The sequence below is a fragment of the Ochlerotatus camptorhynchus genome, unplaced genomic scaffold (genome assembly GCF_037179485.1).
Source record: "Ochlerotatus camptorhynchus isolate MF236.1 unplaced genomic scaffold, CSIRO-AGI_Acam_v1.1 ptg000301l, whole genome shotgun sequence".
In the NCBI taxonomy this organism is placed as follows: domain Eukaryota; kingdom Metazoa; phylum Arthropoda; class Insecta; order Diptera; family Culicidae; genus Ochlerotatus; species Ochlerotatus camptorhynchus.
The window spans coordinates 89952-103789 of NW_027040789.1; the positions used below are offsets into that span (position 1 = coordinate 89952).

At 40.1% G+C, this 13838-nt stretch overlaps 1 protein-coding gene across 2 annotated transcripts in view; it reads right to left on the reverse strand.

Annotated features, from left to right (window-relative positions):
* The window catches only part of LOC135707022 (calcineurin-binding protein cabin-1-like), a 340814-nt gene that overhangs the window by 27605 nt on the left and 299371 nt on the right, over positions 1–13838 (reverse strand). For both annotated transcript variants that reach the window (XM_065228739.1, XM_065228740.1), the window contains exon 18: positions 2798–3046. In XM_065228739.1, the coding sequence (XP_065084811.1) occupies positions 2798–3046 (249 nt within the window). The remainder of the gene's footprint in view (positions 1–2797; positions 3047–13838) is intronic.

The following is a 13838-nucleotide window of genomic DNA, read 5'->3' on the forward strand; positions in this document are numbered from 1 at the left end:
ACCCTTCTACTTGAAGCCTTCTCGTCGAAATGCTGCATCTCCAAAGGTGTATATCGCAGTCATTGTCTGCTTTTCTACGAAGGCAATGCATCTAGAGATTGGATATGATCTATCAACGGCTGGATTTCTATCCGTCTTCCGAAGGTTCATTGGTCATCGTGGAATCCCTGCTGAAATTCACGATATTGAGGAAAGGATATTTCTGGCATGGACTGAAACGGGAGTAGAAAGAACGGTGAGAAGCAACCTCATTCTGGCGCACCCTTGCGTGCTATTTTCTAAGGTGGTTTCCGACCCACGAACCACGGAGTGGTCAACATAATTTAACACTCCGAGCATGCCTCAGAAACGTGTTACGGCTAGTTTGCAATGACATATCTTAGCATTTTTTTATGTATTTAAAAAATGCCACTTGAATTCCTAGGGTCTGTAGATTATTTTGATTTTAAATAGGTTGAAAATAGGGTCATCTACTTTTTTTTAAATGCGAAAAGACCGGTTACACGTTTTTTAAGTTGTGTTTATGAGTTTTGAATGTGGCTTTCCGAGCAAAGTTCAGCATCAAAATGACAGCAAATTGAAATCAAGTTTTGATATCAACATCAAACTGAAATCATAATTTGATTTCAGTTTACGCAATTGAAAACTTTGAAACCTAATTTTGTTTTATTTTGCTGTAAATTTGTTCTTCAAAAATATGTTGTTGTGGGTTTGTTTTCATTGCCTTAGCATAACATCAAATTGAATACTTGTTTTGTAATCAACAGGAAAAATGGATATCAAATTTAGATTTCAGTTTGCTCTCACTGATAGCAGAAATAGTTTTCAATGTGATGTCACAGGAAGATATGTTTGCTCTCAAATTTAACCGTTAAAACGACCAAAACGACAGCAACCTGAGTAATCATTATCAGCGACATTACATCAAATTTAGATTTCAATTTGATCTCAGACTTTGCTCGGGTTAACATCTATATTTTTTTTATTAAGGAGCACAACTGTTTATATTTAATCAGAATACAGTCATGGTTCCTATATATGGACCCTGGAAACAACGGAATCCGGGACAGCCGTAAAATTGGTCAATCCACGAAACTGATCCTAGAGCTGCGCGGCTTTTTTTTTTAAAACATTAGAAACTGTGATATAAGAAATAATTTGAGGTTGTGACATAAACCTGAACCCGGATGGCTTAAATAAACCTTTTTTTTTATGATTACTTTGATACTCACATGAAATGTTGTGCAAGTACCACAAGTTAAACAACGCCCAACTATGGACAGTTCAATGTTAATACCATTTACTCTTTGAATCAGCGTACACCAACATGATAATCTACTAAGAAACACCTAAGAATGTATAGAGATAAAGCTCAAAAATACAGTTTTAACTGATAGTACTTTATAAACATCAAACTGTCCAATATTGGACCCTGCCAACACACCCCTGCACGGTAATGTGGGCCGTCAGAATGGTTCATCGGTTGCGAAGTGAAGTGCTTCTCAAACTGAAGCGATACATTTCTCAATTTTTCAACGTTATCCTAACGTAAACTTAATATTATCACCCATATGCCCGTCCACGCTCGAAACCCATCCACCACACAAAATCAAATAAAAAAAAATCTGTATGGCAAACACGTCCAGAAATAAACGAGAATATGATGTATATCTTCACTGTAACAACTACGGGTAATCATAAAAAGTACTTGCATTTTCCTCAGGCACTTTTGAGCAAATTGCAATCACTCTCTCATACTCGAAATGTGCCACGACCAAATTGGCACAACGAAGCCCTATACGCTACCTGCCCAAAGCGCAGGAAAGCGGAGTCGTGACATAAACATGGACCCGTATGGCCATGATACCGTCCTCCGGAAGATCCAGAACATACGCAAAAGTGGTCAATCTTTGAAACTGCTACTCGGTTTTTCGAAAACATTTGGAACTTTGATATAAGATAGAATTTGGGGTCTGACATAAACATGAACCGAGCTCCGGCAGATCCGGGACAACCCAACTGAAGGTAGCTGGGTTCGATTCCAGGTCCGGTCTAGGAATTTCTCGGGTTGAAAAATGTCTCGACTTCCCTCGGCATAGAGTATGATTGTAGTTGCCACACAATTCAAGAACAACATGTGAAAAAGGCATACAAGCTTCTTGTAAACAAACCTTCTTAGGCCATGTTCTCGCCACCCAAATGACACCAACGCAAACCATCATCATCATCGGGTAGGGGAATCTTTACCCTTGCGTGGGCGACCATCGGTTGGCGAGAAAAAGACCTACAAAGGTTTGTTTACAAAAATCTTGTATGCTCTTTTCACATGTGGCTCTTGAATTATACTAATGCAAAAATGGCACAGACATCGGAAGCTCTCCATTAATAACTGTGGAATCAAATTCGTACGTTTGAAAAGCATTTGCTAGTACAGGATTGTGTGGGAGGTTTTGTGTGGAAAATATTGAGATTTATCGGTAAAGATTGATCAACTTCCCCCCTTTTTACGGTACATAGAATATCGAATGTTAAGGCTTCAGAACAAATATTCAACAAAATAAGTAGCAGGCATGACAAAGCACATCAAAACAATAGCCAAGCGAAGCCGAATACTAAAGTATTATAACAATTATATTATATTTTGTTTTTAAAAGCATATTGTTAGCCAATTTTGATATTCCTTTTTCCTGATTCTACCTCTACCGATTATACACCTGTAGATAGTTTGATCGACACCGCGAGCTGAGAGTGAACTGATGCTTAAACGGTATAATTAAATCAATATAAGGGTACTTACATTAAAGAAATTGTTGCTTCTTCTTTCGGTAAATAATCCGGGTATTTGATTTCCTAGAGTAGTCTTGTAAGATCCCAATAGCAGCTGACTACATTTTTCGAGAGATTTAGTTGCACCTGGAGCATTCATGTAATGGTACGCTAGCCGATATATAGATTTATAATGTTCTGGAAATCTGGTAACACATTCCTCCATATTTTTAACACAATCTTTGAAAATTGTATCCCGATCAGCAGAAGAATTTGAAATCTGAAACAAAATTTACAAGATTAAACACGACAACAACAGAGGCGTTCTCATTTTTCATTAAATAAATGCTTTGCTAATTTAATTTGTACAACCTCAACCTTTTTTTTTTTTTCGAGAGTTGACCAACTGCAGTCTTAATAGGCTAGCATCTCGGTTGGGCTCTCCATGCGATACACAATACTTTCAGACGACTCGAGCTATGGTGCTCACTAGGTAAATGGCTCGTATTGTGATCAACTGTGTGTATTAGATTACGACCATAAATCCGGAGAACCCCGAGATCTGGGCGCAATCGCCCCTGCAAACAAACACGCCAACAACCGGTCTCCCGCGAACAAAAGAACAATCCTTCAAAAAAACTATACCAAATCATAGAGGAAATATTCCTCTACCTGTTTGTGTTATTAGTTTTTCCAAACTGAGCCCCAATTCGCGAGAAACCGGCAAATGACGTGCCCATCTACAAAAGCAACTACGCTCCAACCTCGAAGATCTCCAGAAATATGTGATAAATCATGTAAATGTAAATGGAATACAGTAATGTCCCGATATCGTCAGCCTCCTTTTTTGAAAATGTATTCCAATGTTCTACAAAACCCATGCCTTTTTTCAGTAATCTTTTTAAACCTATTGCACCAAAGTATACTTTAAATATCCCTCTTAACGATGAATGAGAAAAAAATAGATTTATGGGTATGTGAAATTATTGAAAGAAAAAAGTCTGAAGCGCGGAGGGGCTGACAAAATCGCGTCATTACTGTATTTAAAATAAATAAATTCGTTCTTACCTTTTATGGTTGTTTGATTATTAATTGCTATTATTACCTGCATAGAGTTGGCTCCTTTAAAATACTGTGTAGAATTTACCTCATTATTCTTCAGCTGTATCGATTTGCGTTCCTGCGTGGTTGTTGTGATAGAACCACGCTCAGCATATTATCCTGTAGTACGACTTGGGCATGCACCATGCAAGTAACTCATCTCTCGTCAAGATGATGGGATATGGGGTGATGGTGAAGGGATATAGAAAACGAATAAAAGAACAGAGAGAAAGGTATTAGTATTGGTTACATTACCCCTCCCCCCCCCCCCCCCCCACACACACACACACACACACACACACACACACACACACACACACACACACACACACACACACACACACACACACACACACACAACGAAAAAGAAACATAGATGCACAGACAAACAGAAATAACACATTTAATATTTCTCTCCACAAAACATAGTCACTAAAACACTACCGACATCTGTCGCGTATCACGTGATGGATAGTACGCTTAACAGATGACGCTAGTGTGCATACGTCAAACGCAAGGGAACCGACCGTACGCGCCACAGGTGGCGGCACCGCCAACCAAAAACACTCAAATTGACCGTCAAATGCGTATTCGATGAACAACCTGCGAGTGTTATGTATGTTTATCTGTGATAGATGGGTTATTAGGAAAGTACAACTACATTATAACTATTAGTGCAATGGATGAACGTTAGTTTCGGGGTCATGTTAGTGTTAGAGTTTTGTTAGTATTGACCCTTATTCAGCCCTGTCGGCCCCTCGAACACTAGTCGCAGGCAGTTGTTGTTAGGACATGTGACACTGTCACTGCTACTATGTTAGAGGTATGACCCGTCAAGTTTCGAAGTGCAAAAAAATTGTTGGAACTTTCTTATAAATTAACTTTACACTCAAAGCAAACTATTTACCTTAGCATTACAAAAGCGAATTTAAAATTACTATGTTATATTATGCTAATATTGAAATTATTATAAAACTACAATTTACGGCTCCGTGAAATTAACTCGCTTGAACCGTTCAAATCAATGAACTGAAGAAAAACTAGAATTTTAACAAATTAAAAAAAAAATCATTGCGACACTTGACAAATCATCATCAAGCCCCTCATCCTTGGTCAGGGTTATACAACCTCAACCTGTATTTAAATACTATACGATATGAAACAGCTTTTACTAATCCTCAATACAAGCAAATCTGACGAACTTAGTCGGCTACTTTTGGCTTTTTGGTCAAACCCTTCCCAAGAAACATTTTGAGCTTTACATGCCATCTTTTCCAGCGCCATGCTGTAAAGTAGCTGTAAAAAGATTTCAAATGCAGCTACAGGTAGATGCTAACAAAATGGTTTTGAAAAGAGTTTTCATAGCATTTTCAATAAATTTGTCAGTCGTACTGAAAAACAGAAGGCAACAAACGCTAATATCAAGTCTGACAAAGTTTTGACAACTTTTACAAAACTAACAACTCTTTCTGAATAAGATTATTGTGTGTCTACAATCCTTTCCCACTGGCCGGCAGTGCTTTTATGGAAGAAAATTGTTTACACCTAATTTTATACATAGATGCAAACATTTTTAGCCCTGGCGATGAAAGGTGATAACGCGTACATTCTGAGGTCGCCTTCATATACAATAAGCCCCGCATGAACATATCGATATATCAATTGGATACATGTAATGCATTCACACTTCCAGAATTAAAAAAATAAACCTTTTTTATTCTGGTGCGTATTTAGGATATGCAATGGTTGTATAAATATGAGCAATAATGTAAGATGATCTCACCAACTTTCGCTGTTTCTTCATTCTTCTGTTCAATTGTCGTGTATATTTGTGAGCTCGTTCAACAACTCTTTCTGAATAAGATTAACATCAAAAGTGCTTTTTCACCTACTAAACAACCTATATTCAGGTAATATAGTACACTGTATTAGCGCTATTCTGGAAGCGTATATACAATCAACTAGGTTTATTTTTTGATATTTGCAATTTTACAGCTTTTACTCCGCTCCTTTCGCAAAGCTGAATAATCTTGTCGAGACAAGTTTGGCATGAGCACTATTATAAAAATTGTACTCCGAGATCTCGTTGTAGAAAGGAATGCGTAAGTGATGTTGGTAGAGTCGTGGTATACCAATGCGGTCGTCAGAAGTTCAGAAAAATCCAGGTCCCTGTGCAGTTAATAATTTAGTAATGTGTGCTGCTTCTAACTAATTTTGACGAATATGATCCTCTTTTCCTTGATTTGCTTTCCGTCGATCTTGTTTTCCGTACTGAGTACCAATACTACCGGCACCAGCGAGACAGCTCTCACACCTGGACCCTACCTATCGACCCATCAACTCATGGACCGGAGACCACCTGCTTTACTTCCCTTCCGAAGGAATGCGTGATCAGAGATTTTATGATTCACAAAATCCCGGCGGCACCGACTGGGATTGAACCCAGGCCCTTTGGAGTGAGAGGCAGTCACGCTTATCACTACACCACCGGCGCCACTGAATAATCCTCTTTAAATAAAATCAACAAATTAGCGGCCAGGTTCAATATAAAGCTGTATAGTGATGATTATTACAAGATAATCGGGAAAAAGTTGAATAAGCACCTTTCAAGCCCACACACAACTAAACAGCAGAATAACAACAGTATAAAAGCGTCAAAGAATATGGAACATGAAAGTATAGCATTTCCGCTCAACTCTAAAACCGTAAACTTCACGAATGAAGTAACAAACACTTTGATTGAATGTAAAAACTTAGGGCGGGAGTAACCGCCAACAATTCTGATGATGGTACAGCACGCAACACCACCGTACTGTTTCCCTCTGAGATGACTACGTCGGTCATGACGAGAGAAGCAAGCAATAGTTAACTGAAGAAAAATTGCCCCATCGCCTGGACATGCTTTCAGCAACGTGGGGCTTTAGGTAGTGACAAACAACGCTAGAACTATTCCACTAACCAACATCACTTCTGTTTAGAGCGCCTCGCCTCGGCTGCCAGCATTTCCACTCCTTTCAGCGATTTTGCCACGTGTAGACCAGGACCCGGTTCTGAAAATAACTACTTAGAATTCTGCAGAGGTAGTCTGGAACCCTCATTATATGGAGCGCCTTGGCCATGGCCCCCCAGCTGGCGCTATTTAATGCATTTTTCACATCAATCGTAATCACGGTGCGGTATCGATTTCCTCTCCGCTTCTGTTTGGAAGCTTTCTCGGCTCTGTCGGCACTGTCCAAATTTCATCCCCCTTTCCGGAATCCGAACTGCCTCTCCGACAACCCGTGTTCACTCTCGGTGCATTTCGTTAGCCTGTTCAGGATAATCCTCTCCAAGAGGTTTCCGACAGTATTCAGCAAGCATATTGGCCTATACGATGCAAAATCCCCGGCGGTTTTCCGGGCTTCAGCAGCAGCACGAGCTTTTGTACCTTCTACATATAAGGGCTTTTGTACCTTCCACATATCAGGGAATTGACCCTCGTCCAGAGAGTTCCATCCGGGTCGGGAACTTTCTTCGCCTTCAACCCTTTCGCTGCTGCTAGGAGTTCATCGTTGGAGACTTGTTCAACGTTGTCTGCATCTTCCTCGCCATATGGTGGATGTGGCAGGTCGTTGGGTCATGCTGTGGGAAAAGTCCCTCCACGATGACTTTCAGCTTGTTGGGGTAGAGGGTGTGTGAGTGTGTTTTTTTTTGCAAGGAGGAAACCTTTAAAAATGCCATTGTGTCACCGCATGACGACTGGGCGCACAGTCGCGGTGACACGGCGTGTGGGATTCTAACCGCACTAAAACCTCCTTGCCCTTTTCCCCCGGAACCACTTGTCCTATTACTTCGGAGGGAAGTGTGTGTGTGTTTTTTTTTTGATAGAAAGGTTTAGGAAAGCTTCAAGAAGCCTGGCCTGTAGTGAAGTTGGCACGGTGTGGTATCCACTAGTTGCCTAGTGCAGCTCCACTAAAACCCATCCCTTACTCTCTCCTCTGCCTGGATCCCCCGGGACCACTGTGAAGCGACTACTTCGGGGGTGGTTGTGCTCATGCACTTGTCGTACTCTCAGCGCTAGCTGGCGTTGCTAGATCGCTGCTCTTCTCTCCATTTACGCTGCAGCTCCGACATAATCTGCGTGACTGCCCTGCTGACGGCATTCCAAGTGCCCTCCTCTCGACACATTTCAACGACGACATTCTCCACGTTAAGGACGGGCATCTCCGCACTGCCTCGAACCTTGGACAGTCGAAGACCACATGCTCCGGCGTTTCATCGACGTTGCCACACTCCGGACAGATGGGTGACGTTGCGTGCACTCAGTAATGAATGTAGTATGGCGTATAAAGTAGTGTTTTTGTTGAGTTGTGCTGTGAAAATAAATTCATAATTTCGTGTGAAATAGTGGCGTGTGCCGCGAAAGGATTATTCCAACGCGTGCCCGTGATGTTTTTCTCAGGATAAGTAGAGGAAAAGTTGCCTAGCAACTAGTTTTTGTTTAATTTTCTATTTTCCCCCCGGCGCGCTATTGCTTTTGTATAGTGAGCTGTGGCGGTAAAATTTGATTTTGTGTTCTCCTTCCCTGTATACATATGTCTGCTGCTAACAGTGTTAGCGTTTAATTTGGTAAAATGGGTGTGTGTAATGTATGCGAGCAGTCTATTGCTATGAGTGGGCTCCCAGTTACATGTGTAGGTCCGTGCAATGAAACGTTCGATTTCGTTTGTGCGGCACTCACTAAGACTGCGGCTAGGCTTATAGCAGATAATGCAAATGTTCTGTTCAAGTGTGATAGTTGTCTATCAGATCAGAGTTGTGACGAGCAGAATGATCTGATCTCGCGCGTCAAAAGGATAGGGGAAGAGATGAAGAACTCGATAACTGGCATGCGAGATCACATTGCTGCTCAGGTGGACATCGCGGTTAAAAGCGGGATGGCAGACATTAGAATAAATGTAAATGGTCTTGAAAATTTAATTTGTGAGATATTGGATAATATTAAAAGTTCATTTTTTAAAATTGATGCGGAAAACCAATTAGCTGTAAAGAATGATCAGCGCAGTTCATTTAGGACGATTCAGTCAGAATCGGACCAAAATACCAGACGCAAAAAACGTAAATTAGTAATTAGTAATAGTGATCATGATGATGATGTTGTTTTTCAAGAAAATGCGAGTTTTGCGGATGTTGTAAAAAGACATAGTCGTGCTAGTCAAAGTAAAACTAATAGTAACAGTAACAGTAAAAGTAATAAACCAGATAATCGTAAGACTCGTCCGGTCATTGTGATTAAACCGAAAGAGTCCAAACAACCTTTCGAAGATACTCGTAAGTTTTTGAAAACTCAGTTGGATCCAAAAACACACAAAATCAGTAATTTTAGGAGTGGTAAAGATGGCTCCATTATTGTTGAGTGTGCAACAGGAGCAAACGTAAGTGATGTGAAAAATGGTATTGAAAGCAATCTGGGTGAAAAATATAGTGCTGTTGTTCCCACTTCGGTGCCAAGATTGAAAATAGTGGGCATGAGGGATCAGTTTTCCTCCGATGTCTTTATTGACTACTTAAAAAGTCAAAATGAAGACAGACATCGCTATTAATGATGTAAAAGTAGTGAACATGTTTGAAATTCCACGCTTCACTTATAACAAGTTCAGTGTTGTAATTGAAGTCGATGTCGATACTTATAAATGTTTCTTATGTGCAAAAAAAAAGTAAATGTAGGGTTTGATCGGTGCTCGATAGTTCCCGCGATTAATGTGTTGAGATGCTTCAAATGTGGAGAATTTGGACACAAGAGCAAAGATTGCAAAAATTGTGATAGATGCTCTAGGTGCAGCCAACAACACAAAACGTCGGAGTGTACGTCAACTGTATTGAAATGTATTAATTGTTTGATAATGAATAAAGAACGAAAAATGAACTTGGACGTCAACCATGCCGCATTTAGCTCGGAATGTTTGCTCTATAAAAGACTTTTTGATCAGAAGAAAAGCAGCTTGCGTTTCAATAAATAGCAGCCAAGTTCCAGGAATGTGAATCAATTCGATTTTTTATACTTGAATATTGCGAATATTGTCAACAAACTACGTAGCATTACGTCAGATTGTTGAGGAGAAACGTCCTCTTTTAGTTTTATTATCTGAAACTCATATTGTAGAAACTGAAGCTTTTGATCAGTATAGTATTCCGGGATATATTGTTGCTGCTTGTTTATCACATTCTAAACACACTGGCGGTGTTGCTATTTATGTCAAAGAATCAGTTCAATTCAACCTTCGTATCAACGAAGTTATTGATGGCAACTGGTTCTTGGGCATTACAGTTGTACGTGGCATGAAGATGGGTAATTATGGTGTTTTGTATCATTCTCCCAGTTCTAGTGACCAGCGTTTTGTTGAAGTTTTAGAGAACTGGCTCGAGACATTCCTTGATTCTAGTAAATTAAATATAATGGCTGGTGATTTTAATATTAATTGGCGTGATAACCATAATTCGAATCATTTGAAGCGCTAAGCTGAGTTTTTTTTAATTTAAAGCAAACGGTAAATGAATATACGCGTATTTCCAGGCACAGTAGAACTTTAATTGATCACGTTTATTCCAATTTTGATTCCATTTGTTCATTTACGGATACTGATTTGAAAATAACCGATCATGAGACTTTAGTGATTATTGTCTTAGACCATGTTAACGATAACGATAATTTTGTAAAATTGAAGTGCTGGAGGAAATATTCGAAGCAAGCTGTTTCGAATCTTGTTGAGAGAAGCCTGGATTTTCCATTCGCGGCCGGTAACTTAGATGAATCTACAGCTGTTCTTAATAACGCTTTGAAAACGTGTACCAATCAACTAGTTGAGCAAAAGTTTGTTTCTTTGAAAAACTCAAACAGCTGTTACAATTTGGATCTTTTACGTCTTAGACGGAAAAGGGACAAATGGTACAAACAGTTTTGTAGATCTAATAATGACAATTATTGGACTAGGTACACAATCGCGCGTTATAAGTATTCACAATCGATAAAGAAAACTCGTTGTGAATATGTTCAAAGGAAGATTGATCAGCATCAAAACAACAGCAAAGAGTTATGGAAAATTTTGAAATCTTTATTAAAACCTAGTAATTGCAAACCGCGGTCCATAACTTTTAATGGCACATTACAACAGTCAGAACAAGTAATTGCAGCCAAGTTTAATGATTATTTCGTAGACAGTGTTTCATTGATTAATCAATCTATTGAATTGGTCGATGAACCTGACGAAATAAAACAGCCAGTTAATAGTAGTTGTAGATTTGAAGTTTTTCACCCAATTACATTAGATGAACTTAGAGTTATTTGTTTTTCATTAGCAAAATTAGCTGGAGTAGATAATGTTAATGCTAGAGTTATTCAAGATTGCTTTCATGTCATTGGCCACATCTTTCTGGACCTTATTAATAAATCATTGCAGAATGGACATGTGCCACAAATTTGGAAGGAATCCTTAGTAATTCCTATTCAAAAAGTTGCTGGAACGATTAAAGCCGAAGAGTTTCGTCCCATCAACATGTTGCACACATTAGAGAAAATCTTAGAAATTGTTGTTAAAGGCCAGCTGTTGGAGTATTTGAATAGCAACTCTTTGTTGAAACCAGAACAATCGGGATATCGGGAAGGTCATTCTTGTGAAACTGCATTGAATTTGGTGTTAGCAAAGTGGAAAGACAACTTGGAGCGTAAAGATACGATTTTTTTTTTGGATCTGAAACGCGCTTTTGAAACAATTTCTAGGCCCTTACTGTTAAGTACAATCAAGCGTTTTGGAATTACGAGTACTGCATATACATGGTTTGAAAGCTATTTGTCTGACAGAACTCAACGGACTGTTTTTAATGATTCTGTTTCCATTCCCATGGGGAATAACCTTGGAGTGCCACAGGGAAGTGTATTAGGGCCCCTTTTATTTATTATGTATATTAATGACTTGCGACATTCCGTTTCGCACGCTGAGCCGGTCAAGTCGCATCGGTCTCGTTGTACGACACTAGTATTTGAGTTTTTGAGTTTTTCCCCACGCGACGGTTTTTTAGCGCCAAAGTTAGTTGGCATAGTGTTAATACAACTAGTGCGCGAGTGAGGAAGCCGTTAACCATACGCCGAGCGCTTTGCTTACGGTCCAGCTTTAATCATCATCATCGCATCATCACATCATCCCATTGATAGCAACAACGAAAGCACGTTCAATTGCCTACCGAGGCGACCGAGGCATACCAGCTAACAGGTTATCGACCCAACAGCCGTTGGGGCAAACAATAACCTCGCACCAGTCATCTGCCACCTCAGTGTAATAGGTATATACCGTGTCCCTTTGTTTTCACCAGTATCGCATCTCCCCGCATGGTCCAATATTAGATTAGGTTGGGTCATAATTAGGGTGATCCAAAAATTTTGTAAATAGTATATATCGATATTTTTTTTTCTCGTACTATTTTTAAGTACGAACTGCGATTTCTCGTCAAAGTTTCTCGGATATCTGCACGGCTATGCCGGAGCAACGGTTGATCTTGGGAGATTTTAACTCTCACGGTACAGGCTGGGGGGAACTGTACGACGACAACCGCTCAACCTTGATATACGACATGTGCGACTTCTTCAAAATGACAATTCTGAACACCGGGGAAGCAACACGAGTAGCCAAACCTCCAGCAAAAATAAGCAGATTAGACCTCTCACTTTGCTCGAGTTCACTATCGTTGGATTGCTCGTGGAAAGTAATTCAAGATCCCTACGGTAGTGACCATTTGCCAATCAAAATTTCTTTTACCAATGGTTCATCTTCTACTCGCTCGGTCGACATCGCGTACGATCTTACGAAAAACACTGGCGAAAATTCGCGACCGCGGTTTTTGATGCCAGTCAATCGGTTGACGTACTTCCTCCGCTGGACGAGTATTCCTTTCTCGCGCGTGTCATCATCGATTGTGCGCTGCGAGCACAGACGAAACGTATTCCGGGTGTTTCCATTCGCAAGCGACCTCCCACCCCGTGGTGGGATAAGGAATGCACCGACGCGAACAGCGAGAAGTCCGCCGCGTTTAAACGCTTTCGCAAACACGGTAAGGTCGAGGATTTCGAGCGGTACACCGACCTCGAGAAAACCTTTAAGGGCTTGACTGAAGCCAAAAAACGCGGTTACTGGCGTCGGTTCGTCGATGGTTTGTCGCGAGAGACTTCCATGAGAACACTCTGGAATGTCGGCAGGAGAATGCGAAACGCGTCATCACCGATTAACGAAGACAAGGAGTACTCGGACAATTGGATATTCAGCTTCGCGCGGAAAGTTTGCCCGGATTCGGTGTCGGTTCAAACCAACGTTCGTGATCGTCCGTCGAGTAATAACAAAATAGATTCCCCGTTTTCGATGGTGGAATTCTCACTTGCTCTCCTCTCATGTAACAACTCAGCTCCAGGAATGGATAGAATCAAATTCAACTTGCTTAAAAATCTCCCAGACGTCGCGAAGAGACGCTTGTTGAACTTATTCAATCAATTTCTGGAGCACAACATTGTTCCGGATGACTGGAGGCAAGCAAGGTTGCAAAGACTCATTTCAGCTAAAATATTTTTTTTCGTAATAATAAAACCAAAAAATGGTATGATGGCATGTTTTACTTGTAACTTACAAGAAGAGGTTACAAACTATGCGTTGGAAACATAAAACCTGTAAATTTTGCTTTCTATGAGTCACAATCAGCGATTTGCTGATCGCTGAGTGAGTGAGTGAGTGAGTGAGTGAGTTTGTGAAAAATCGCTGATTGTGACTCTCATGAAGTGAAATAAACAGGTTTAATATGTCAAACACATTCTTTGCAACCTCTTCTTGTATCCTACCAATTCAAAATTTGATCATGGCATCTAATTATTTCATAATTTAGAAAAACATTGTTTTAGCTGAAATGAGTCTATACAACCTTGGAGGCAAGTAAGAGTTATCGCCATTCGAAAA